This window comes from Micromys minutus (genome assembly GCF_963924665.1).
Source record: "Micromys minutus genome assembly, chromosome: 1".
Classification (NCBI taxonomy): domain Eukaryota; kingdom Metazoa; phylum Chordata; class Mammalia; order Rodentia; family Muridae; genus Micromys; species Micromys minutus.
Genome location: NC_137969.1, coordinates 24,968,970 through 24,995,980, shown reverse-complemented (window position 1 = coordinate 24,995,980; position 27,011 = coordinate 24,968,970). Strand labels below are relative to the sequence as shown.

Genomic DNA, 27,011 nt, shown 5'->3' with positions numbered 1-27,011 from the left:
AGAGGCCTGTTGTGTTTGTTTTTTTTGTGACACTGCCTTTTGATCCCAGGGCCTGGAACATTAGAGACAAGCCCTCTGCCTATTGACCCATACTCTGGCCCACTGGGTTTTTTAGAGTTGTCAAGATTCTGATGTGTGTGTGTGTGTGTGTGTGTGTGTGTGTGTGTGTATGTGTGTGTGTGTGTGTGTGTGTGTGCTGTTTGCTTGTTTCTTCACTTGAGTAATATGGCATTGTATTTATTTTATTGTCACTATCTTCTCTGCTCTTAGTGGTACCCAGACATTTCCACAATGAGTTTCTAGTTACATAATATTCACATTTTCTTACAATGAATGAAGCATGAACATGTCCTTCCCACAGCTGTGGAGATGGTCCAGTGGTTAAAGCACTTGCCCCACAGATGTGAGGATCTAAACTCTACTTACTGAGTGACCTGTGACCTTCCTTTCAGTGGGCTCTTCATGTGAACCGGGAACTCCTGTCCTGTGATGCTGTCGGTGACTCACACCCTGATAGCAAAAAAAAAAAAAAAAAAAAAAAAAAAAAAAATCACATCCAGATCCTGCCTGTCTTAGCTTCCTCCAAACCAATGGAAGGGTGTTTTCTCTTGGAACTTCCTTGAATAATTCTAACTTCGAGGATTGTCATAGGTTCTGGAAAGGATAGGCTGTGGGGATTTTCACACCAGTCCTCGGGAACTTCTAACCTGCCTCTAACTCAGTCAGCAAGGATGATGCTCAGAACCATTCTCATGTTCTTACAGACTTCCTTCCTGGCATAGATGAATATTCCCAAGATTCTTGTAGCATCTTCCTGAAACTCAGCAAAATGCCACTGGTGTTGCTGACACCGGAGCTTGCTCAGAAGAGATTCAGGTTGGGCTCCCCACAGTGTCTGAGCTGAGGATCCTTTGTACAGCTTCTGGGTCTTCACAGCTGCCAGATGGGCAGCTGACTTCAGACCTAGACATCACAGGTTCAATAATCATGTCTGCAGTCACCCGGCCTCCCAGGTGATGGCCATCTTACGTATTAAGACCATCAGATGCTTCCTGCCGAGGGAAACTTAATAACCCAGCAGCCTCAAACCTCCGCTGCTACTTCAGGGAACTCAGAGGCCAACCTTTAAGCCGCCTCCTTAGATTATCTGCCGAGGCCAGGGGAAATATTTAGAAGAACTGCTGGAGGAGTCTGAACTGTAACCCTATAAGGGAAAATATGCATGTCTGCACCGGATGGTGGCTGCTTCGCTTCCTTGCTGCGGGAGTGCCGAATCCCCTCAGTACACGCCCAAGAATGAGCCCCAGCAAACAAGGCCCTGCCAGGTGTGGTAGCTGCCCAAGGGGCCCTGTAGGAGCTGGCCTCCTACCTCACTTTTCTTCAGTTCTGAAGATGTCACAGAAGATGAAACTACTATTCAGGGACAGTATTTTTTTTTTTTTTTAAATCTCTGGAATTTTCTTTTTAAGACACATCTCAAGGATCCTGCCTGTTAAGGAAACCAGCAATTCCCTAAGGAAGTGGTTTCCCACACAGCAGGTGCCTGGTGGCACTGTGCTAGACCTTTCTGCAGAGAGATGCACACCGTGGTTCCTGACTGCAGATTGGCTCCTGCCTGGGGGGAAGAGATAGACTTCCCCTTGGTACAGTGTCAAATAGGATGGGATGATGGTATTTGGGGGATTTTTCTTTGGGGAGGTTATTAGCAGTTCTTGTGTCCTTGGCCACAGTGTTCAGTGGCTGGCATTCCATCCAGCTTAGGGGGTGGATGTCAGGGCTGACAAAGGAGGGGCTCCCAGTGCAGATTCCGTCCGCAGCCTGCTGCTACCACAGGCCAGGCACCCACCGTTCCTAATCTCATTTCTGTCACCTGTTATGAGGATGATAGGATCACAAGGACCAATGAGAAAAGAACATGAAAACTGCTCAGCTAGTAGGAGGTCACTAGTTAGCGTGTGTGCAGTCTTCCAACCAGGGTCCAGCAGGGAGAGTGAACTGTGACCACACCTCTAGTCCTTGAAGGGAAACACCCTCAACTGAAGAATTAGTTGCCCAGATCAGATTGGCCCTTGACCATGGCTATGTGGCTTTTCCTTAATTGCTAATTGAGGTGGGAGGGGAGGGCCCATTCCACTGTGGGAGGTGCCACCCCTAGGCAGGTGAACCTGGGCTGTATAAAAAGGTAGTTGGGTAAGGCAAAGGGAGTGAGCAGGTAAGCAGGGTTCCTCCTTGGTCTTCAGTTTTTGCCTTGACTTCCCTTGGTGATGGACTGGAAGGCATAGAATGAAATAAACCCTTTCCTCCCCAAGTTGCTTATGGTCATGGTGTTTATCACAGCAGCAGACAGCAAGCTGGGCCTGGAGCAAAGCTCAGCTGGAAGGTTAGTTAGTCTTGAAGGATTAGACTGTGGTGCTAGCCCTTCTGTGTGGCGGTGAGGGGGTTCTTTGAATGCTATCTCAGAGTTGATGCCCTTTACATGAAGGGCAGAATTCGGGGTCAAGTATGAAAGGAGAGTTGGAAAGGCTCCCCCACAGCCTGCCTACTGTGATTCTTGGTTACACTTCTATTTCTGGCAGTGGCTTTGCCCTGGACTCTCTGTTACCTCTTCTAGGTGAGGCAGTGCCTGCCCCAGGGCAGAAGTAGAGTGGCCCTAGCAAGCATGGCATTCCCATTCCCCTGTCCCTCCAGAGCCATTGCCTCTCCAAGTGAGCCAGGCAGGCCTTGGGGTCTGTAGGTGTGTGGGTGTTTAGCATCTATCAGTGTCCTCAGTGTCCACCAGGAGTAACCTCAATGACTCTCCCTCCCCACTGCCATGCACAGGCGCGTCTCTGGGTCCCAATGGGACTCTTGCTTCACTCGGGCCCCCTGACTGTTTCAGCCCAGTCTACCTTCATCATGAGACCTGACTGTCATCCCCATAAAGAACTGTGTCCCTGATGCCCTGGTGTCTTATAGATAATGCAGACACACTGAGTACTTCCTGTGAGCTGAGCAGGAAGCAAAGTGCCCTCATAGTGACTTGGGTAGGCGCAGTTTGCCTTTTCTATAAGAGCTGTCAACAAATGTCCTATGTCATTCCTTCAGTGACATCCCAGAGCTTTCTGTGTGGAGTGTGCTTTAGGTTTCCTGAGGCAAGCAAAGAACAAGCCTGTTCTCACCAGTGGATGAGGCTTTATCCACTGGGCCATGTCACTGCTCCAGAGCTAGCAATCTGAAGGTAATTGCTAGCTTAGGGATCTGCAGTCGGCGTTACATATTAATACATAGTAGATAGCTTATGAAAAATATCTCCATTTACCCAGACAAGATAAGGAGAAAGGCATTGCTGGCGTGTTTGACGTCAGGAAGACAGCTGGGTTCTTGTCTATGTTCAGACTGAGGGGAAGATGTCTTTAAGGTGAGAGCGCCCTCACTTGGATAGGTAGCCAGGAAGGAGGGGGTGTGAGTCGTCCGGACAGAAGAACAGTGACCACTTTGTTTGCACTCTAGGCAGTACTCCTTTTTCTGATGCCGTCTGGCTCTGGCACACAGGGGACACCGTCAGGTCCTTTGGCACTTCAGGTGGGTCTGTTGCTCACACTTGCTGTATAGAACCTGAGCTGTACAGATCTTTCACTGTGGCTCAGTGGCAATCGCAGTACCCCCAGAGGGACGTTTCTCAGAGTCACTCTTGACCTTGTTAGAAAGCACAGTGTTGAGGGTTGTTGGGCTCACGCTGACTGACACAGACTCCAAAACCTCAAAAAGATCATTGAAAAAGAAAGAAAGAAACCCCCTTTCAGCTGTTTCCTTGGAAGTGATGAGTGTTGTTAGTTTGTCTCCGAGGGCTTTGGGGTGCCGCTCTGTGCCATGTCCAGCACACAGGAGGCTCTGGCTCGTGGTGGAGAACAGAGAAAGCATGAATGAATGGTTATAGCTATACTTGTTCATTCAAGTCAGGTGACACAGATGGCTCCAGGCTCTGTGGCTCCTTCCCCAGACCAACATGCTGCTCTCTGCAGAAGAGTTCCCAGAGCTACAGCAGAGGAAAGGGCCAGTCTTAAGGATGGAGACTCGATGAAGGCAATAGTTTTTACTACCTGAGTAATGCCAGGGAGGCGTGGCTCTCAGCTGTGGAGAACAGCATGCCTCTAATGAGGGTAGCTGCCAGCACATGAGCCTAGGTGCTGGTACTTGAAGCTTTGTGCCAGTACTAGAGGCTAGGTGCCAGTGCTTGAGGCTAGGTGCCAGGGCTTGGTGTGTTCATGCATGCAGTTTCACTCCTGTGTTTATTTGCTCCCATCATTGCAACAGCCAGAAGCTAGGGTCTCACTGTTGTGAAACTACTGTGGGCCTGCCAACACTGCAAAGGGTTTTAGGCTGCCCCAGAGCTCACGGCATCAGTTAAAAGTTGTTGATACAACCCTGCATTCCAGTCTTGTGCAAGATGCTAATGTCTGCCATCGTTTGAGCGGGAAAGACATGAGGGAGGTCAGCGCCTGAACTGGAATCTTGGCTGGCCCAACACCCGGTATCCTTACTGCCGTGTGTATAGATAGTAACCCTGTCACCCTGCTGATGGATGCACCTCAAAGGAGCAGGTTGGGGATGTGCTTTGGAATCTGTGTGCTGGTGGTTATTTGAAAACTGATATTTTAATCTCCAATCTCTTTCTGGATACTGAGATCCAGCATCACCCACCTGACATGGAATGTTACCTACTTTGAGGCCACTCCATCTGTTGGCTTTGATGCTTCTCCAGTTGAACTTTGCTGCCTCACAGTAAGGATAAAGGAGCCATACATACATTAGGAAGATCATGGCTCTGCAGTGGGCCTGGCTCAGCATTCTTGCTTCTTGTGTTGGAATGTAGAATACTCCATCCCGTGAGGGACTGAACACTGAAGCGCCACCCACGCTCCTGTTTAGGACATCTGCGAACTCCCAGCTTGATGATTGATTCCCTTCTTCCTCTCTTCTTTCTTTCCAGCAATGGAAGAGTTAATAGTTGAACTCCGTCTCTTTCTGGAGCTCCTGGACCATGAGTACCTCACATCAACTGTCAGAGAGAAGAAGGCAGTGCTCACCAACATTCTGCTGCGAATGCAGTCATCTAAGGGTGAGTCCCACAGGCTACGTGGTACAGGTTCTTAGGCTTCCAACTCCTCTTTACCACACCTATTTCTATGCAGTATCCATTCATTCTCTTCCAACATATCCTCTGACACCATCTCCGCCATGAATTCTTTCTTCAGTTCCCTCTTTCTCCTTGCTCTCTGCTCTGGGTCTCAGGTAGACCTTTCACAGCTAATCGGGGAACTGTGATGATCACCGCCCCCCAACCCCTTTTTGCAGGATCGCTGAAAAGGATCAGAGAAGATAAATATTTGCACTATTCTCTAGAGGGCCCAGGACAGGCCACCCCTGTCCTCCTCTTCCTCCTCCTCCTCCTCCTCTTCCTCCTCCTCCTCTTCCTCCTCTTCCTCACTCGGATCTGTGGTTTTGCTTAATCCCTACAGGCTTTGAGATAAAGGACCATGCTCAGAAGACAGAGGCTAACAACCTGCCAGCACCACCCCAGATGCCTCTGCCAGAGATCCCTCAGCCATGGCTGGTGAGTTGACATGCACCTGCCCACCAGCACTGCCATTGGAGGCCTGGGCCACGCTTGTGTCTGTCAGGCCTTTGAGCGAAGTCAGTGATGAGAGGCCTTTCTGCCCAAGGTTCTTGGGGTGTGTTACTAGGGCCCTGAAGCAGCTAATAACGGAAGGAGCTTTTGTTTCTCTGTGGGAGCCTGGAAACACAGGCTCTTGGAAACCTGTTAAGAGGAAAAAATGCGCACTTTACAGAAACGTATGTTTCAGTTGAGTTGGCGTATTTATTTCAAATGGGCTCAGGGGTCCCGTTTTTTGCTATGTTTTCCAAACTGGAGACACCCTCGTTTGCCATCACCGTCTCTCTTCAGCTCTTCCTGCACTGGCTTTCATTCAGACGAGGGCAAAGCCATCACTCGGCTGCAGTGAACCGGTCACGCCTCATCTGTCTCTGCAGCACTGTCTGTTTCTCGTGCTGTGGCCCCTTGTCCGTGGTGCGTCCTGCATGCGCTGTACCTTTCTCCAGCTTTACTTTCTTCTGCTGGGACAGACATTGAAAAGGCTCAGTCTGTGACTGTGCAGAGTGAGATGTTAAGTGTCAATGAATACCAATAATAAAGCCGTAACTATGACAGTGTGCCGGAGTCAAAGGGATTTCACACTTGGTGGTTGTTTATAGAGCTTTCCACGTAACACTCTGGATTGACTAGAGACAACTAAGACTGTAGAATGTGATAACCACAGATCGGGGGGAGCAGCTGATATTTTATGTAATTCTCATGGTGTGGCTTTTGAAAACCGTGAAGCACTTTAGAGCAGTGGTCTGGACTCCCTGGGGGTTTGTGTTAGTCAGGGCTCTCTAGAGTCACAGAACTTATGGGTAGTCTCTATATAGTAAGGGAATTTGTTGGTGACTTACAGTCTGAAGTCCAACTCCCCAACAATGGTCGGCAGCAGCTGTGAGTGGATTTAGCAGATGCCTAGTCCCACAAGGCAAGCCGACTAAGAGAGCAAGCCTTCCTTCTTCCAATGTCCTTATGTAGGTCTCCCACAGAAGGTGTGTCCCAGAGTAAAGGTGTGCACTACCATACCTGGATCTGGGACTTGCTTTGTCCCAGATGACCTGGAGCTCAGAGATCTTCTTGTCTTAGAGTCCCAAGATTCATAGCCTCTATGCCTCAAGATCAGGATCAAAGATGAGCCTCCCAATTCTGGATTGTGGTTCATTCAAGTTGACAACCAGGAATAGCCACTACAGAGTTCAAATAATCCTTTCATGGGGGTCAGAAAATACAGTTACATTACAATTCACAGCAGTACCAAAGTGCCGTTATGAAATAGCAAAATAACTTTTATGGTTGGGAGCCACTACAACATGAAGAAGTGTATGAAAGGGTTGCGAACATCCTAACATTCTCTAGAGCATGTGAGGAGTGTGGCTGGCAGTTTTTGGAAGAAGGTTCTGAGAATGTATGAGCTCCTGAAGGGCTACTTGATAGGCAGGAAAAGTAGAACTGATTTCTGGCATGGCTTGCAGCTGGTTCCCCGTCAGGCTTGGACCTCTGAATGGGCTCCAGCACTTACATGTGCCATGAGGAGGAGTGGAGGTCAGAGGACTACTTGTAGGAAGCAGTTTTCTCTTTCCAGGATGTGGGAGGTAATTTAAGTCATCAGACTTGAGGGCATTGTCTTCATCCGTGGAGCCATCTTGCCCAGACTATAAGCTTATTTTTAATCATTGGTTTCCTTTCCTTTCCTGTTGTAGAAACTTTCCATTATTATTATTATTATTATTATTATTATTATTATTATTATTATTATGTTATTATTATTATTATTAAATTTGCTATTTTTAGCTACACGAGATCATATTCCAAAAGTATTTCACTCAACAACGTCAGTACTTTCTACTGGTAAATTGTTTTTCCAAAATAGGAGCTAGATGAAAACCAACAATCCCCTATATCCTGGTTTAAATATTTTGCTCTAGACTAGTCTAGCACCCATGACATTATGTGGCAGACCAACATTTAGTCCCTTCTATTCCATCATCAACATGTTGTGTCTTGGGAGTGTCTCAGGATTGAGGGGGAGGAATGGACACCTAGCAGGCAGGAGAGTGGCGGAGATTGTACGGATTGCATGGTTTCTCCTGGAACAGCCTCCAGCTGGTCTTTCCTGGAGTGCACATCCTGCAAGGTCACCTTTGGCTGCCAGTTTCAGAGTAAGTCCTTACTGAAGGCTCAGCACCTTTGTAGCATCACATTTCCTTGGACTTTCCTTCCAATAGTTCACCCAGTGACAGGTTGGTCAATACTTCGAGAAGGGCCTTCTGGCTATGAGCATCTAACATTGTGTGGCCACCAGTCTGGTCATTTTGCAGAGGCACTGGAGGATATCTGGGGTAACCCGTGGCAGTTCAGCAGTTGGCCAGGGCACACTACTACATTTAAGGATTTTATTTATTTATTTATTTATTTATTTATTTATTTATTTATTTATTTAATGTATGAGTACACTGTCGCTGTCTTCAGACACACCAGAAAGGGGCATCGGATTCCATTAAAGACGGTTGTGAGCCACATTGTGGTTGCTAGGATTTGAACTCAGAACCTCTGGAAGAGCAGTCAGTGCTCTTAACCACCAAGCCATCTTTCTGGCCTTCTACTACTACTGTGAGGGCTTTTGAGGGTAGTAGGGAGATAGGTTTCATATGTAGTTCTAGGGTGACTTGGAATTAATTATATATGTCAGACTGCACTGGAATTTGTAATCCTCCTGCCTCTACCTCCCAGTCAGTGCAGGGATCACAGATGTATCCCATCTTGTCTTTCTTAGGGTTTTTAGTGAAGAATGAGTTTGTCAATGGGTCAGTAAATTTGGGTCAGTTTGCCTTTGAGCTGGCTTTTGGCTAGGCACCATTGATTTTGAAGGCTGACTTTATGAAGGGTTTACTTCTTGTAAGGATGGAATGGGAACCACACTGGGCAGAGGGGCCCCCAAATGAAGGCACAAACCCAAGAGTGAGCCAGATGTTCCCAGAACCTTTTGAGTGGTAAATCCTAGGATGTGCGTGGGTAATGCCTCAGTGCTGGGCAGGCTGATGTGTGGAAACTGTGAGCTTATCATGGCATCTGTCCTAGTTTGCTTTGTGTGATAAACACAAAGGCCAGTGTAGTGGGGGAAGGGCTTATGTGTCCTGCTCACTGATTGGGGGGGGGGCTGGCGCTCGGAGAACAAAACCGGAAGGGGCAGGGGGGTGGGGGGCTGGCGCTCGGAGAACAAAACCAGCACAGCATCTGTGACTTACACCAGCTATGATTATTTCTCATGTTTGCAAACTGATACTGTGTTCTGGTTTTTGTCTTTCTGTGGCTAGTAGCGTCGAATACCGCCTTCTGTCTGTTGCTATAAATACTTGTTGCTGTGATAAAAATGACCATGTTTCATTTGGGAAAGAATCTTGGAGACTCTGGAATTTTCTGCTGGAAAGCCATTGGATGCTCAGAGCTTCCTGGGTCGCTCTGCCAGGCCTTGAAGGTGGAAGAATCAGGACAGTAGAGATTCCAGCTGTGTCTCAGAGACAAGCAAGGGCTTGATCAGGAGTTGGGCCAGGGGCCAGTGGAGTGAGATTTTGACTAGGAATCATGCTGGGGCTGAAGTAGGAGCAGGCAGGCAGTCTTGACTCCCCCAGTGATGGACTGGAAGCTGCAGATGAGGCCAAGTGAAACCCTTTCTTCTCTATGTTGTATTTTTTTTTAATCAGGATATTTTACCACAGCAACAGAAATGAACCTCATTACTACCTAAGATTGTTTAAATTAGAATTATCAGTTTATTCCTTTTGGTTGTCCCAATACACCAGCTTTATGAAGTTACTATCTCTTATCATTTTTCAAGTAAATTAAAATTAAATTATTCAAAGATGACTTATGTTTTCTTCCTTCCTTCCTTCCTTCCTTCCTTCCTTCCTTCCTTCCTCCCTCCCTCCCTCCCTCCCTTCCTCCCTCCCTCCCTCTCTTCCTTCCTTCCTTCCTTCCTTCCTTCCTTCCTTCCTTCCTCCCTCCCTCCCTCCCTCCCTCCCTCCCTCCCTCCCTCCCTTCCTTCCTTCCTTCCTTCCTTCCTTCCTTCCTTCCCAGACAGGCTCACAATATATACCAGGCTAGCCTCACACTCACAGAAATCTGCCTGCCTCTGCCTCCCCAGTGCTGGGATTAAAAGCGTGTGCTAACACCAGCTCCTTTCTTTTGATTTTTACATCGCTTACTAATGCCGGCCCAGGGTTGGCTTTGTAACACAGAGTGTCCGACTGTACTCAGATTGCCCCCGAGTGAACATGCCTGCTGTGCAGGGCGGGTTGTGTGAACTGGAACCTTGTGCATGATGCACGGGCTTCCTCGGCTTGGGCTGATGCTCCTGAGTGAATGGGGATTGTGAGGTGAGGGTGGGGACTTGGGAAGCCCTGTGAGCATCAGGCAGTGAGCAGCATGGTTGGCACTCAGGAGGTCACCCTCAGGAGGTCACCCTCAGGAGAGCTACAGACCCAAGCTGACATAGGTGTAATAAACCAGTCCTGTGAAGAGCTGGGCTTGCTGGACTGCTCTTGGGTTTGTTTGCCATGAAGTGTATGGCTCTTGAGCTAGTTTGTAGAGAGAACTAGTGGCCACTTCACTGGAAATAGACTCCCGATGTGTGCAGATGTTGACTGATGTCTGCCCCAGCTCTAAAGCCAGTTCCCTGTGGCAATCTGTTTCTGCTTCTCTTCCTCACATCACCACCAGCTCAGCAGGCAGTCTGTGGTTTGGATAAAAATGTTCTCCATAGGCTGGTGTCTTAGTTAATATTTTATTGCTGTGAAGAGACACCATGACCAAGGCAACTCTTATAAAGGACAACATTTAATTGGGGCTGGCTTACAGTTCAGAGGTTCAGTTTGTTTTCTGTCCTGATGGTACACAGGCAGACACGGTGCCTGAGAGGTAGGAAAGAGTTCTAGATCTGGATCCACAGAAGAGAGTGAGAGCCACTGGGCTAGCTTAAGCCACACCCACTCCAACCTCCTAGTGCTTGTTAGCATTCTGTCTAAGCTCCACCCACAGTTACCTGGCAACACTATAAAAGGGGCTGCTTGCCCCTCCTCACTCTCTTGCTCCTCTCTTGCTCTTTCCCCACTCTCTCCAAATTTCCTTCTTCCCTCTCTCCCACATGCTCATGGCTGGCCTCTATTTTTCTACCCATCCCTCCCTCCCTCCCTCCCTCCCTCCCTCCCTCCCTTCCCTCCCTCCCTCCCTCCCTCCCTCCCTCCCTCCTTCCCTCCCTCTCTCCCTCCCTCCCTCTCTCCCTCCTTCCCTCCTCTCTCTCTGCCCCTACTACTCTCTTAACTCCCCTCCCCATGCCCTGAATAAACTCTGTTCTATACCATACCATCTTGCAGCTGGTCCCTCAGGGGGAAGGGATGCCCAACATGGACCTGTTGAGGCACCCCTTCCCCCATACCTCACCACACCTCCTTAGAACATACTCCCCCTCTTTATCTTCTTATAAACATATCACCACTCCCTAATGACCATTCTAATCTATGGGGCCATTCCTTCTAAAAACCCCACCTTTTTCATTTTCTTTCTTCAGAGACTTGAAATTCTTGTCATACAGATCTTTCACTTGCTTGGTTAGAGTCACACCAAGGCATTTTATATTATTTGGAACGGTCATGAAGGGTGTCATTTCCCTAATTTTTTTCTCAGCCTGTTTATCCTTTGAGTAGAGGAAGGCTACTGATTTGTTTGAGTTAATTTTATATCCAGCCACTTTGCTGAAGTTGTTTATCAGCTGTAGGAGTTCTCTGGTGGAATTTTTGGGGTCACTTAAGTATACGATCATATCATCTGCAAATAGTGATATTTTGACTTCTTCCTTTCCAGTTTGTATCCCTTTGACCTCCTATTGTTGTCTAATTGCTCTGGCTAGGTTGAGTACTGTATTGATTAGGTAGAGAAAGAGTGGGCATCCTCGACTAGTCCCTGATTTTAGTGGGATTCAAGTTTTTCTTCATTTAGTTTGATGTTGGCCACTAGTTTGCTGTATATTGCTTTTACTATGTTTCGGTATGGGCTTTGAATTTCTGATCTTTCCAAGACTTTTAATGAAGGGATATTGAATTTTGTCAAATCTTTTCTCAGCATCTAATGAGATGATAATTTTTTTTCCTATGAGTTCGTTTATACAGTGGATTATGTTAATGGATTTCTATATATTAAACCATCCCTGCATCCCTGGGATGAAGTCTACTTGATCCTGATGGATGATCATTTTGATGTGTTTTTGGATTCGGCTTTTGAGAATTTTATTGAGTTTTTTGCATCAATATTCATAAAGGAAATCAGTCTGAAGTTTTCTTTCTTTGTTGGGTCTTTGTGTGGTTTAGGTTTAAGCGTAATTGTGGCTTCATAGAAGGAATTTGGTAGTGTTCCTTCTGTTTCTATTTTGTGAAAGAGTTTGGAGAGTGTTAGTATTAGGTCTTCTATGAAGGTTTGATAGAATTCGGTACTAAACCAATCTGGTCCTAGACTTTTTTTTGGTTGGGATGACTGCTTTTATTTCTTTAGGGTTTATGGTACTGTTTAGATGATTTATCTGATCCTGATTTAACTTTGGTATTTGGTATCTGTCTAGCAAATTGTCCATTTCCTCTAGATTTCCCATTTTGGTTGAGTATTGGCTTTTGTAGTAGGATGTGATTTTTTTAAAAAATTTCTCCAGTTTCTGTTGTTATGTCTTCCTTTTCATTTCTGATTTTGTTAATTTGAATACTGTGTCTGTGCCCTCTGGTTAGTCTGGCTAAGGGTTTATCAATCTTGATGATTTTCTCAAAGAATCAGCTCCTGGTTTTGTTGATTCTTTGTATAGTTTGTTTTGTTTCTACTTGGTTGATTTCAGCTCTAAGTTTGATTATTTCCTGTCATCTATTCCTCCTGGGTGCATTTGCTTTTTTTTGTTTTTTTGTCACAGAACTCTTACATGCACCGTCAAGCTGCTAGTGTATGCTTCTCCAGTTTCTTTTTAGAGGCACTCAGAGTTATGAATTTTTCTCTTAGCACGATTTTTATGAGTTTTGGTATATAGTGCCTTCATTTTCATTAAATTCCAAAAAGTCTTTAATGTCTTTATTTCTTCCTTGACCAAGTTATCATTGAGTAGAGCATTGTTCAGCTTCTGTGTGTATATGGGCTTTTTGTCCTTTTTGTTGTTTTTGAAGACCAGCTTAGTTCATAGTGATCTGATAGGATACATGAGGTTATTCCAGTCTTTTTGTATCTGTTGATGCCTGTTTTGTGACTGAGTATATGGTCAGTTTTGGAGAAGGTACCATGAGGTGCTGAGAAGAAGGTATATTCTTTTCTGTTAGGATAAAATATTCTATAGTTATCTGTTAAATCCATTTGGTTCATAACTTCTGTTAGTTTCACAGTGTTTCTGTTTAGTTTTTGTTTTCATGATCTGTACATTGATGAGAATGCAGTATTGAAGTCTCCCACTATTATTGTGTGAGGTTCAATGTGTGCTTTGGGCTTCAATGAGGTTTTTTTTTTTTAATGAATGTAGATACTCTTGCATTTTGAGCATAAATATTCAGAATTGAGATTTCATCTTGGTGATTTTTTTCTTTGTGTATGACCGTGCCCTTATTTCTTTTGATAACTTTTGGTTGAAAGTCACTTTTATCCAATATTAGAATGGCTACTCCAGCTTGTTTCTTGGGACCATTTGCTTGGAAAAATTGTTTTCTAGCCTTTCACTCTGAGGTAGTGTCTGTCTTTTTCACTGAGGTGTGTTTCCTGTATGCAGCAATATGTTAGGTCTTCTTATGTATCCAGTCTGTTAGTCTATGTCTTTTTATTGGGGAATTGAATCAGTTGATGTTGAGAGATATTAGGGACCAATGATTATTGTTTCCTGTTATTTTTGTTTTTAGAGATGGCATTATGTTTGTGTGGCTGTCTTCTTTTGGGTTATTTGAAAGAATTGCTTTCTTGATTTTTCTAGGGTATCGTTTCTCTATTTGTGTTGGAGTTTTCCATTTATTATTCTTTGTTGGGCTGGGTTTGTGTGTAAATTTGGTTTTGTCATAGAATATCTTGGTTTCTCCATCTATGTTAATTGAGAGTTTTGCTGGATATAGTAGCCTGGGCTGGCATATGTGTTCTCTTAGGGTCTGTATGGCATCTGCCCAGATCATGTAGCTTTCATAGTCTCTGTTGAGAAGTGTGGTGTGGTTCTGATCAGTCTACCTTTATAGGTTATGTGATCTTTTTCCCTTACTGCTTTTAATATTCTTTCTTTGTTTTGTGCGTTTGGTGTTTTGGCTATTATGTGACAGGAGGTATTTCTTTTCTGGTCCAATCAATTTGGAGTTCTGTAGGCTTCTCATATGTTTATGGGCATCTCTTTCATTAGGTCAGGGAAGTTTTTCTCTATAATTTTGTTAAAGATATTTAGTGGCCCTTTAAGTTGGGACTCTTTGCTCTCTTCTATGCCTATTGTCCTCACATTTGATCTTCTCATTGTGTTCTGGGTTTCCTGTATGTTTTAGGTTAGGAGCTTTTGCATTTTGCATTTTTTTCTGACTGATATGTCAATGTTTTTTATGGTATCTTCTGCCCCTGAGATTCTCTCTTCCATTTCTTGTATTTTGTTGGTGATGCTTGCGTCTTTGACTCCTAATCTCTTTCCTAGGTTTCTATCTCCAGGGTTGTCTTCCTTTGTGATTTCTTTATTGTTTCTATTTCCATTTTTAGATCCTGTATGGTTTTGTTCAATTCCTTCACCTATTTGGCTGATTTTTATGTTTTCTCTTTAAGGGCTTCTACCTGTTTACATGTGTTGTCCTGTATTTCCTTAAGGGAGTTATTTATGACCTTCTTAAAGTCCTCTAACATCATCATGAGTTGTGATTTTAAATCAAAATCTTGCTTTTCTGTTGTATTGGGGTATCCAGGACTTGCTGTGGAGGAGGAACTGGGTTCTGATGATGCCAAGTGGTTTCTGTTCCTTAGGTTCTTGGACTTGCGTCTTGCCATCTTTTTATCTCTGGTGTTAGCTGGTCTTGCTGATTGTGACAGTGGCCTGACCCTCCTGTGCTCTCAGGTGTGTCAGCACTCCTGTGAGAATGGCTCTCTCCCAGTGGGGTCTGGGTACAGAGTGCTCTGGCAACGGGTCAGATCTGGATGCAGGCAGAAACCTGAAAGGCATTCTTGTTTTTTTTAAACAATAATTTCTATTTATTATTATTATTGTGTTTGAATGTGGCAAAAATGCCCCGGCATACATGGGGAAGTCAGAGGACAAGTCTCACCTCTGGGGTTCTGAGGGTCATACTCAGGTAGTTGGACTTGTACAGTGGCCTGGTTAGGGTTTGTTGTTGTTGACTTGACACAGCTGTGGTCACCCGGCAAAGAAGCACCTCAATTGAGAAAATACCGACATAAGACAGCTTTTAAGGCAAGTCTTCTTATTGACGATTGAAGTGGATGATCCCAGTCTACCTAGGAGTTACTCCTGGGCAGGAGGGCCTGGGAAGTATAAGAAAGCAGGCTGAGTATTGAGCCAGCCAGTAAGCAAGCCTTCCTTTAGGGCATTTGCGTCAGCTGCTGGCCCCAGGCCCCTGCCCTGCCTTTTCTTCACGATGAAAGATGTAATAAGTGACCTCCCAAAGTTGCTTTTGGCCATGGTGTTTATCACACAACAGAAAGCAGACCAAGATGTCTTCCAGGCCCTTTTACTGGCTGGGCTTTCTTACTGGCCAGAATTCTTCTGATGGAAATTGTTTATATTTTTCCAGAAACTTTTACTGGACTTCTTGAGCTTGTTTTTTCTCACTGGCTCAAAGGTCCTTCCTCTTGTGTTTTTAGAGATGAAATCCTGAGGTCTAAGGTATCCCTCTCTGCAGGTGGCTTGACTGTTCTCTGGGGCTTGACTGTGCCTGTTCACAAAACCCTCAGTACACACTAGCCTTTTCCCTCTGTTTCCTATTCACAACTTCCTGGCGGGAGGCCTGACCTGGATTCATACAGAGACTTAGCTCCAGTTCAAGGTGTAAGCAGTCTGTTTCCCATGCTTAGAGAAAGGCAGAATCCCTGCTTTCTCATGCATCTTTAAACATCTTTAAGCACACAGAGAATCGAATGGCTCCCCTAAGCAGCCTCCTGATTCCAGGCTGAATGTTTAGCTTCACCAGGTGCCAAGGACAGCATGTCAGATCTCTTCTTAGGGCAGTCCTCTGAAGAGGACAGGAAGGCTTTGGATGAACCAGCATGGGCCCTGGGACAGCTCCAGTGAGTGCTGGCTGCCTACAAAGGAGTTACTTCAACATGTAGGTAGATGGTAACCACCAGGGAACAAGGTAGGGATAGACAGGAGGGAATGGAAGCTGTCTTCTGCAGGGAACAGGCCTGGGCCATTAGGTGACAGTACTGAACTGGGAATCTAGCCTCTCTCCAGCTGCAGGAGGAGGAAGCTGGGTGGGTGTGCAGCGGCCATTAGTCATTCACAAAGGACGTTTTGGACTCAGAGTTAGGGAAAATGATAGAGTCACATTCTGGAGAGTTTGCATAAGAATAAAAACAAAGCCCATGATGTCAGTGGAACAGTGTTTGGGCAGGATGGAGCTTGTCACTTGTACTCTGTCACTTCCTGGTTATTTACAGAACATAGATAGTGTGAATTAGCTATGCACTCAGAGGGAGGGGACATTAAAAAGGGTCTTTAGTAGATGCCAGGATGTCTGAAAACCCAACCATGGCAGGAACAAGACTGATTTTTGAGTAGTGTGTTTTAGATTCTGGTCCTTGCTCTCTCACAGTATAATGTGAGGCTACCCGCTAGGCTCCCTGCAGGGCTCCCATGGTGCATTGCTAGGCAGAGAGCAGAGGCCCTGGAGCATCAGACCTCATTCCCTTTGTTCTTTTCTAGTGGCGGAAGGACCAGCAAGGATAAGGACCAGTAGGGTCCCACAGATGTCAGAGAAGTGGCTGGAATGGATTCGTTGTCAGGAAAGTTTAGGAAACGGGGATCTGAGCTGCATCTTGCAGGCTGGTAGGATCTGGTTTGGGCTGAGGCTAAGGGACCCCTACCTCTAATGGTTGTTGCAGTTTGAATTTGTAGGGAATTCTGATGGAATGGCTTAAGTTAAGAGCTGATACTGCTTCCAAAGAGTAGCAGGCCAGGAGTGGTTCGTGGTCTAGCACTGTGTTAGCCCCAGCCCAGCACTGAGAGGAATATCTGGGAACGGGCACACATAATTTCTGTTCTTGATGCTGTCTGTGGGGGGCACTTGGCCATGGGGCATGTGTGTGGGGGGCACTATGAAGATGAAGAGGAACACACAGGCCCTGTCTCTGCTGGAGAGGGACTCAGAGGGTGGGTGTGAGTCAGTCCAGATGGATTTGGGAGACAGGCTTCTGGTGGCTCACAGTGTGCATCAGTAGTAGTCAGGTGAGATGCCACCACGTGAAGGTGGTACCAGTGGGAGCTGAATGTTCTATGACCAGCCAAGGTGAGGCTGGGGGATGGATATGAGCAGGAAAAGTGGTGTAGGTCCTGGTGACCACTCTAACCCAGCACGGTTTTCCTTTTGCCTTCAGCCTCCTGACAGTGGGCCTCCGCCTTTACCAACATCCTCTCTCCCAGAGGGTTACTATGAGGAAGCCGTGCCGCTGAGTCCTGGAAAAGCTCCAGAGTACATCACCTCAAGTGAGTGGCAGCTGCCCATCAGGGTGGTCCCTTCATTCCCAGGAATCGTGGTGAGCCAAGGCACTGGGTGTGGTGGAGGCATGGGTGAACATCACCACAGAAATGCAGGAAGGCAACAGGAGGGGCCTGGGGAAAGGTCTTCAGAGTCCTTTCTTCCAGCTCTGGTGAGTGAGGCTCAGAGATGCCTGGAGACACAGAGCCAAGATGAGGTGGTTCCCTGAAGTCAGGAGAGAAATGGTTCTGTAGTACATTCATGTATACCTCAGCCCTCTTGGTCTCCACAGAGCACAGTCCTGTAGGTTGAGGTTTCTGTCAGAGTGCCTGCTGGGTGCAGACTTCTCTTTTGTGGTGGAGAAGGCAGGCATGACAACTTCTGCTGATGTCATGATCCTTCGCCTCCTGATGCCGACCTCAGTAACCCAAGTATGCTCGCTGACACACAGAAGCAGACCTTCCCTAACTGCCCCTGGGATTCAGGTTTTGTCACTGATGGTATTCTGTCTGGTGATTGTTAGGCACTGTTACCTCTCAACCAGACACCATGTCAAGCTGTGGCATCCTAGGTTTGGGCTCTAAAACACCTCTCATTGTCAAGTACTTACTCATTAAAAAAAGAGTGTAAAAAAGTGTCAGTGTAGGATCCTTGTTCTCAAATATGATGATCTGAATTTGACCACCAGGACCCACATGGTGGACCACCAAGGTGTCTTTTCACCTCCACGCACGGTCCACAGAAAATAAGTGTTTGAAACGTTAAGTCGATGTATGGCCAGCACTTCAGCCTAAAGCAAGCGGTCTTTGTGACGGGATCTTAGGGCAGAGTCGAGCGCGGGCTCACTGCTGACACCAAGTGGCCTCATGCTCTGGAAACTGGTTTCCCAGGGTGCATTTGCTTTATATAGCATTTGTCTTAGGCCCATGGCTGGCTGCCAGCAGCTTCTCCAGGGGCCAGGTGACAATCTCATTCTCCCAGTGTCTGGCATTTCTGGCTCTTAGGTTCCTGTCTGTGACAACATGAGCCTCCCTAGATGGTAGGCTCTCCCCCATCTGCCCATTTTCTGTTTTTAATGTATGGTATCCACGCAGTCATAGGCTTTGGGACTCCTTTGAAGCTGCCGTAGAAACGGGGCGTTAGTTAGACACAGACAGACGTTGGCAGCATTCACTTGCTAGCGTGTAAGAGGGGAGAGAGGGAAGAGAAAGGCTGCTGGTCTGAAGATGGCAGGAGGAACCTGGCCTGTCTGTCACACCACTGCCACCCTGTCTGTGTCCTCAGCAAGTCTCACACCCTCTGTACAGTCTCAGCTGGACTCTCTCAGGTTACCACTTCTCAGGTGCTGCCTCTGTTACCTCGACTCCCAGCCAGGGCTGAATGTACCTCGGTCTCTCTGTATGTGTGGTTGAACTCGTGATCACCCTTCCCCGACCGTACATCGGCCATGTCCCTGCAACTTTGTTGGGTGCTGGGACAGTTATCACATGCAACAGGATGTTTTCTTCCCCGGGCTCACAGCTTGGTGTGAAGAGCTGACCTGTGTGCACAGACCTGTGCGCACAGTGAGGAGTCCGTTGGGCTGTGTGCAGTGCGTCACAAGGCCTTTGACACAGTGTGGTGCTATCCTGCTCAGGTGGCTGCCACAAATGACTGTTAGCCCCCGAGGCTGGAATGCTGAAATTCTTGGGAAATGCTGGAGTTTTGGGCTTATCTTACCAGCGGCTTATCTTACAATTCTCTGGACATGTCTTCACCATCCCTCCGTTTTCTTCTTTCCCCTTCTTTCCTCCTGTTCCTCCCTCTCACCACTGTCATTAGATTAGGACGCTACACTTATGGTGGTAGCCATATTGGTAACAGATTCCATCCGAAAGGTAACCCAAAGGCGCCATCTTCAGATGCAGTCATGTTAGCCTGAAGACCTCAGCACATGAGTACCAAGGAATCTTGAACCCAGGGTACAGGCCAGAAGGAGTCACAAGCTTAATGCTAGACATGAGCACACATTACCCCAGCAGAGTAGAAGGAGATGGGGCAGCTTGGGGTGTGTGTGGAGAGCCCAGGGGAAGGAAGAGCAGGCTGTGCGTGGAGAAGGAGAGCTGTGGTGTCCTTGAGTGAGGTTCATTCTGTTAGAGAGATGGCACAAATCCTGCCCAGATCCCAGATGAGCCAGTGGGAGGAGGTGGCCTCTGGTGGATTCCAAGTGTTCTGAAGGGTCTGTGGGTGGCAGTGTCAGCAGAAGACTGGGGGGGTGGTATTTAATCAAAGCCAGATAAAGAGGAGCAGGGGACTCTGCACGGACAAGGTTCACACCCAAAGCAGAACACAGCTAATGCTGCCATTGGGGTGACATCATCCTGCTGACGTGAAAGAGCCTAGCAGTTAAAAATAAATAAATCCCAGTGTTTCCGTTACTGTATCTAAAGCATTTTGATGAGTTCTTGGTGGAGGCTTCACCCTCAGGGCCAGGGCAGAAGTCCTTTCTCACTGAGGCCCTCAGTGGCTAGAAATGAGGCCAGGTGAGGTGAGCTGGGAGGTTGGCCTCTCACCTCTACCCTTTTCTCCTCCACAGACTATGACTCTGAGGCCATGAGCAGTTCCTATGAGTCCTACGATGAAGAGGAAGAGGATGGGAAAGGGAAGAAAACCCGGCATCAGTGGCCGTCAGAGGAGGCCTCTATGGACCTGGTGAAAGACGCCAAGATCTGCGCCTTCCTGCTGCGTAAGAAGCGCTTCGGCCAGTGGACCAAGCTGCTGTGTGTCATTAAAGACACCAAGCTGCTGGTGAGGAGCCCAGCCATTGGCAGTCTGAAGTACAGGACAGCAGCTGGTACATGCAGATGCTACCACAGGGGAGGCAGGCAGCGGGGTCTCCTTGAGAGCCAGGGGCCCTGCCCAGCAAGTTTGGCACCTCTTCAGGGACTGCTCAGTGCTCCCCGGCACCCAAGCCCTTCCACCCTGCTGGGCCTGTGGCTTGTGTCAGTGGAAATGAGCAGTGTTGAGACTTGCCAGAAACTGCAAGACAGACTTTCTCATTTGTAATGAGTCAGTAAATTCCTCCCAGCTAGGTCACAGCAGAGGCCGGAGCCTGTGGAGGCGCCTAGGGAAGGGCAGAGGGAAAGGACATTCTTTTGGAAAGTCAAAGGCTTTCCAAAGATGAAGGGTTGTTTTTGTTTGTTTGTTTGTTTTGTTTTGTTTTGTTTTGTTTTGAGGCAGAACAGGAAAGTGGAGATTCACTGCTCTGGCCACAGGCATTGTCCCTGTGAGGGCTCCAAGCAGAAGGGCCTGGGAGGCCGCATTCCTGGCCCCCACCCTACAAGCCTGCTTCCTGTAGAAACCCTTGCTGGTCACTGGGTCAGGAGCTTTACCATTTTTTTTTGTCTTTTGTCTTTCAAATTAACCTCAGGAAACAATTGCTCAAAATGAGTCATTAAAGCAGAAAATCTGAGTTTCTTCCCCCCACTCCAGGAGGTGGAGTAGATAACCCTGTAAGAGAGATTATCTGCCACCTCCAGTGAATTATGGGTGTCTTACTTGCATGGGCTCTTAGGTCATTGTATGTGCTTTTTTCTTTCTTTCTTTCTTTCTTTTTTTTTTTTTGTTCAGCCTTTTTAAACGTAGTGCATATTTTTTCCACATGTGTGGCCTGAATTTCTTCCAAATATAGAATGTGCCAAAAATGATGCCATCAGGGATTTTAAAGCATGAAAAATATTAACATAGCCCTTATTTATAATCTGATGCAATAGCTGCAAGATGGCGATATGCTATATACAGTGATTTAATACACTCCTCTCTCCTGAGAAAGGGCAGCTTTATTTCCAGCGCAGGCAGTGGCAGGGCTGATGCAGAGTCAGCAGATTGGGGCCCAGGTTCCTGGTCCCATACCCATTGGTGCTCTTCCTCCTCCCCTGCTGTTTGCTACACTCAGATCCCTCTCCCTGCTCTCTGGTGGTAATAGCTTCCACAGAGACCAGCTTAACTGCTGAAGGGATAAATAGAAAACGGGGGGGGGGGGGGCACTATGCAAGACAAAATGCAAGATGAAATTTGGCCTTTTATTTGATTTCTAGCTTTGTTATGTCAGAGTCTTGCTAGATAGCTCAGGTTAGCCTCAAATTTACTATGTGGCCCAGGCTAAGTCTTGAGCTCTCAATCCTTTCCCTTCCATCTCCCAAATGGAGAGACCATAGGCAAGTACTACCACACTTGGCTTAAAGTAGTAGTAACAGTAGTAATTGTTGGTGGTGATGGTGGTGGTGGTGGTGTTGGTGGTACGTGTGTGCATGTGTATTATCTTCCTTCATAATATCTTCCTTCATAAATAACCCATGATTCAACTACTCAGATGAGAGAAAGCATACTTTTCTTTCCTGAGCATCTTACTTTGCCTCCCATGGGTACCACAGCTACCTGCTCTACTGACTCCATCTCTAGACCTTTGTTTCCAAGCTCAGGCAATTGAACAGCCACCAGCCACACCCAGGCACTGAGTGCCGGTTCCCTAGCTGATGGGTGGGTAGCACTGGGAGAATTGTCTCCATTGAATGAATTCTGAGCCAAGCCCACTCTCTTCCTTCGGTCTGCCTGTACCTAATGCTGAGGAAGTCAAGGTCAGCCTCAGGGGCAGATCCAGAGGAGCCTTCCAGCTCCAGGGCCTGTGGGCTCCCCATGAATTTTATTTGAATTGAGCGCTGCCTGTTCTTCCTTTCCCAGGCTCTTAGCCACAGCCTTGGGGGAGTCCTGTTTGGAGGCAGCCTGAGTTTACCTATTCTAGGATCTCCAGACAGTACTAGAGTTACAGGTGGTTGTGGGCCAACAGATATGGGTGCTGGGAACTGAGCTTAGGTTCTCTACACGACCAGTGTGCATTCTTAAGTGCTGAGTCATTTCTCCAGCCCCAAGCATCTTCATTATTACCCTGTCTGCCCACAGTAGGTCTATAACCCTTTCATGTATGTCATATTCACGTGAACATACGTATAATTTTGTGACGATGCTCCAGCAGAACATGGGATAGATCAGTGTCTACTCAGTCGTGTCTCAGACAGTCCTTAGGCCTCAGCGGAGTTGGGTGTGGCAGATGTAGAAGGAACATGGGTAGGCAGCAGACTGTATGTGTCACACCTGTAAGCTGGCTGCTGAGCCACACCCCAGAAGCCTGGCTAGCACTGGAGGTTTGGTTATGCTGGGTTTTTCATCATTGTTTCTGGTCACACGTCCTCAAGGCATTAATTGGTCTGTTGTGTTCCACACAGTGCTATAAAAGTTCCAAGGACCAGCAGCCTCAGATGGAGCTGCCGCTACAAGGCTGCAGCATCACCTACATCCCAAGAGACAGCAAGAAGAAGAAACACGAGCTGAAAATCACCCAGCAAGGCACAGACCCTCTGGTTCTCGCTGTCCAGAGCAAGGAACAGGCTGAGCAGTGGCTGAAGGTAGGCCATCTGACATGGCTCTGAGACACCTTTACTGCCAGATTCATTAAATTGATAAGTTGTCTAAAGCCCAGACAGGTAGATTAGTCTAGGAGTTTTGCCTTTTTTAAATAATTTGGTTACATGTTAATTTTGCCCCCCATACACACACACACACACACACATACACACATACATGCATGCACACATGGTATGACTGGCATGTGGAGACCAGAGGACACCTTGTGAAAACTGGTTCTCTATCCTCCACCCACAGTGTGGGCCTCTGGGATTAAACCTAATTTGTCAGACTTGGTAGCAAATACCTTTACCCACTGCATTGTTTGTTTTGAAGCTTTGGTTGTGAGTCTCAGCCTTGAACCAGAGAGCTCTCTCTCCAGCCCTTGTTTATTTTTGATAGTGAACAGTCATTAATAGAATTCCCACTCACCTGACTCTCAACTGTAGGCAGCTATCTGTCCCAGGAGGCTGTCCATCTGTCCTGTTGTTGTAATTGTTACTGTTTTGAGTGTTGCTTTGACCCATCCTTCATTCCCGAAAACTGTATTTAAATGTGAGACCTTCTCACTTTGTGTTGTCTGCCCCGTATTCCCCTTTGGTCTAGCTTCTCTCTGTCCCGTCTTCCCCTTTGGTTTGGCTGCTGGGCTTCTGTAAACCCCACCCCACAGTTACCTGTCATCAACCAGGTATGCTCAGCCCCAGTAACCTGACACTATAAAAGGGGCTGCTTGCCCCCTCCTCTCTCTTGTGTTCCTGCTTTTGCTCCCCCCCAGCTCCCCCCACCTCTTCTCTCCCCATTCCCTCCTTCCCTCTCTCCAAGTGCTCCTGGCTGGCCTCTGCTTCTCTTCTCTCTTCCATGGGCTCCCCAGAGGCATCCTCCTTGCCCCGGGCCTCACAGCACCTCCATGAAGCATATCCCCTCCCCACATCTTTTTCCTAACACTGGCTTCTTTCTTGGTCCCTTCCAATTCCCTGTGTCTTCCTTGTTTCTGATTTGTTTGGTCCGTCTGCTACTGTTTTGTAATTTAGGATTTGGAGTCCAGTTTATTCTATTCAGGCTGCTCTGCCAAGATGCCCCAGGTGGGGTAGCCTCGAACAGCAGCAGTTTATCTCTGAGCCCTGGAGTCTGGAAAGTGCACGTTGGAGTGTCTGAGGACTTGGTTTCTGGGGAGATGTTCTCTCTGTCCTGTGTATAAAGAGAGAGGTGGCCACCGTAGTCTCTTTTATGCCGGCACTTATACCAGCCATGAGGGCTCTACCCTGTGACCTCAGCACAGCTCAATGCTGGGTCTTCTACTATTGCTGTATTGGAGCATAGTTTTAAGCCCTAAAATTTCTAGCTGTGTGGTTTTTTTTTTTTCCTTCAATTTGGAATCTGGCTTTTACCTCTGAATGGGATCGACCTGGTGGCTCTGACTCTGATATTTACCTGGACAGGATGAGCTTGGTGACTCTGACCCTGGCTTTTTTTTTTTTTTTTTTTTTTTAAGAACTTGTTCAATGTCTATGCTGGTCATAGTATTTGAAAAGAAAACACATTGAAATAATTCTTACGACAACAATATTGGGTATAGTTCATATAACCATAAACCACTTCTTTAAAGCAAATACAATCCCATGGTCCCTTTGGGTTTCCATGTTCCACCACTCTTGGAAGTGATTCTGTGACCATAGCTGCTCCTCCTGCCTTTAGGAAGAAACCATGTGTGCCTGCTCATATTCCCAAGGTTTTAGTTCACAAAGCCTGTGCTGAGGGCAGGGCTGGAAGGAGGTGCCATCTACTTGGGCATCTATGATCATGGTGCCTGTGACATGCGGTTTACAGGCCACTTTCCTCATTTCTGTCACAAAGTTACCTGACAAAAGTGACTTAGGGAAGGAATAGCTTGTCTCAGCTCACAGTTGAAGTTCTCCTTGGCTGTGGTGGTGGGGGTGTGGTGATGGGCATGAGGTGTGCCTGTAGCCAGGACGGAGTGAGGCATGCTGGTGCTCCGTTCACTCTTCCTGCCTAATTAGCCAGTCCTTTGGAAACATCCCAAACGGATGCCCACAGTTGTGTCTGGCAAGGTGAAGATGGACTTTCAGACACCACATTTAGGAAACTGAACCTTGACTTCCTGTGGCCCCAGTCAGAGTCTGGGCCCATGATGATGGTTTGTTGGCTGTTCAGAGAACTACACAGAGTAATGTGGCCTGTTTCACTCTGTCAGCAGTGGCTGTGGCTTGCCTGAGATTGTGACACTCAGGTTGAGGAGGGCTTTTTTTTCCCCCTTGGGTTCCCCTCCTGTAAGCTGCAAGCTCAGAAATCTCTCCTGGGAGTTTGTGGAATCTTCCAGAGGGAGAGCTTCACTATACTGCAGGCCAGCCAATATCGATGCAGGACCTCCAGAGCCTTCAAGTTTTACAGAGGCTTGACCGTCTCATTGATTTACACTGCCTCTGTGTGTGTGTGTGTGTGTGTGTGTGAGAGAGAGAGAGAGAGAGAGAGACAGAGACAGAGAGAGACAGAGAGACAGAGACAAAGAGACAGAGACAGAGAGAGACAGACAGAGAGAGACAGAGACAGAGAGAGAAAAAGACAGAAAGACATACATACACACACACACACACACACACACACACACACACACACACGGAAGGAGGGAGGGAGGGAGAGAGATGCATGCAATATGTGCATGTGGAAGCAACAGAGGACGACCTCAGACACCATTCCTCAGGCGCCATCCTCCTCGTTTTTCTGAGACAGGACCTCCCACTTGTCACTGCCCTAGCTCACAGAGACAGGCTGGCCGGCCTGTGAGCCTCAGGGATCCATCTCACCGCCCCCCCAGAGCCAGGGTTACAAGCACACAATATTGCACCCAGTTTTTTTATGTGGGTTCTCACCCTCATCAGATGCTTGCGCCTCTTCATCTCCTGACACGGTTAGTAGTTTCATTTGATGCCCAAGAGATTCTGGCCACATGCTTCAACGATCTATAGTGGTTCATCTGGGCATCAAGGTTGGTTTTCTGGCTTGACTGAGGCTTTGTTCTTGAGCGATGGACGGCTGACCCTTTCTTCTTTTAACTTCCCTCCTATGATTTTTTTAAAAAGATTTATTTATTTATTAATTATATAAAAGTACACTGCCGCTGTCTTCAGACACACCAGAAGAGGGCATCAGATCCTATTACAGATGGTTGTGAGCCATTATGTGGTTGCTGGGATTTGAACTCAGGAACTCTGGAAAAGCAGTCAGTGCTCTTAACCACTGAGCCATCTCTCCAGCCTGCTGTGATTTCTTTTTAACTATTTTTTTTTATTCTTACATTTTAAAACTTTCTTTGGCTCCCCAATTCCAGTCATCTTCTCCCCCAACCCCTCCTGTGATCCTAGCCTGTCCATTCACTAAGTGAGAAAGGACAGTTCTGAAGTGAACAGCTTTCCTGGTGACTGTTTCTTTCTCTGGGTTCCTCTCCTGGCTGATTGGACTGTCCACTCCGTTCTTGGTGTTCTCTGCTCCTTAAGGACTGCCTGATGCACGCACGCACGCACGCACGCATGGTAGTTCCTGCTCACCCTCTGTTCTGCAGCGTGCTGAGCTCCCTTCTAACTGTCTCACATCTGACACGAAGGCACTCGGAGGCCCTGAGCAGCTGGGGAACAGACCAGAGAAACATGTTTCAAGATGCTGATGGAGTGAAATGACCTCACATCCTCCTTCCCCTTCTGCGAGCTACTTGCAAACGGAGGCACTTAGCTGATGCAGCGTTACGACTCCACTTGTGAATGGTAGTTAATTGCAAGGATTTTAATTTTAGTGTATTTCTTACAAGGAAAGTAGATGATACAAGGCAGAAAAATCTTTTTCCGAGGAGTTTGAATTGATTACTCTATTTTGATGTTTGTTCTATTATTTCTGCAGAACCAGAGCTCAAGGAGTTTGAGCAATGAAAGCCAAAATGATTATGCAGCACTCAGCCCTAATGGGTGCTCCCCCAAATCCAGGAAACATTGTGGAGCAGGGGGTGGGAAGACCGAACTATCTAGAGGGGTGCTCACAAGGCCCTGCTTCCCCTTGAGAGTTTATAGTTAAGGTCTGCCCATGGGGAAGGTGTGTTACCCCGCTCTCTTCCTTAGGATCTATAAGCAGTTAATGGTTTTCCAGGGAGGAAGGGGCATTTTCTTCAGTGATGAGCCACTGAACCCATGCTTCTGCTCCTAGGAGTCACCACTCAAGCGTCTGTAACTAACCCTGATAAAACTCACTAGGTC

The 27,011-nt window shown here is 47.1% G+C and overlaps 1 protein-coding gene across 1 annotated transcript in view; it reads left to right on the top strand.

The window, feature by feature from the left end:
* Positions 1 to 27,011, top strand: part of AFAP1 (actin filament associated protein 1) — a 107,731-nt gene that overhangs the window by 34,508 nt on the left and 46,212 nt on the right. Inside the window, exons 2-6 of the mRNA XM_080936213.1 lie at positions 4,970 to 5,098; positions 5,499 to 5,593; positions 17,213 to 17,321; positions 19,889 to 20,100; positions 22,575 to 22,754. Coding sequence (XP_080792339.1) covers positions 4,972 to 5,098; positions 5,499 to 5,593; positions 17,213 to 17,321; positions 19,889 to 20,100; positions 22,575 to 22,754 — 723 coding nt within the window. The 5' untranslated portion in view covers positions 4,970 to 4,971. The remainder of the gene's footprint in view (positions 1 to 4,969; positions 5,099 to 5,498; positions 5,594 to 17,212; positions 17,322 to 19,888; positions 20,101 to 22,574; positions 22,755 to 27,011) is intronic.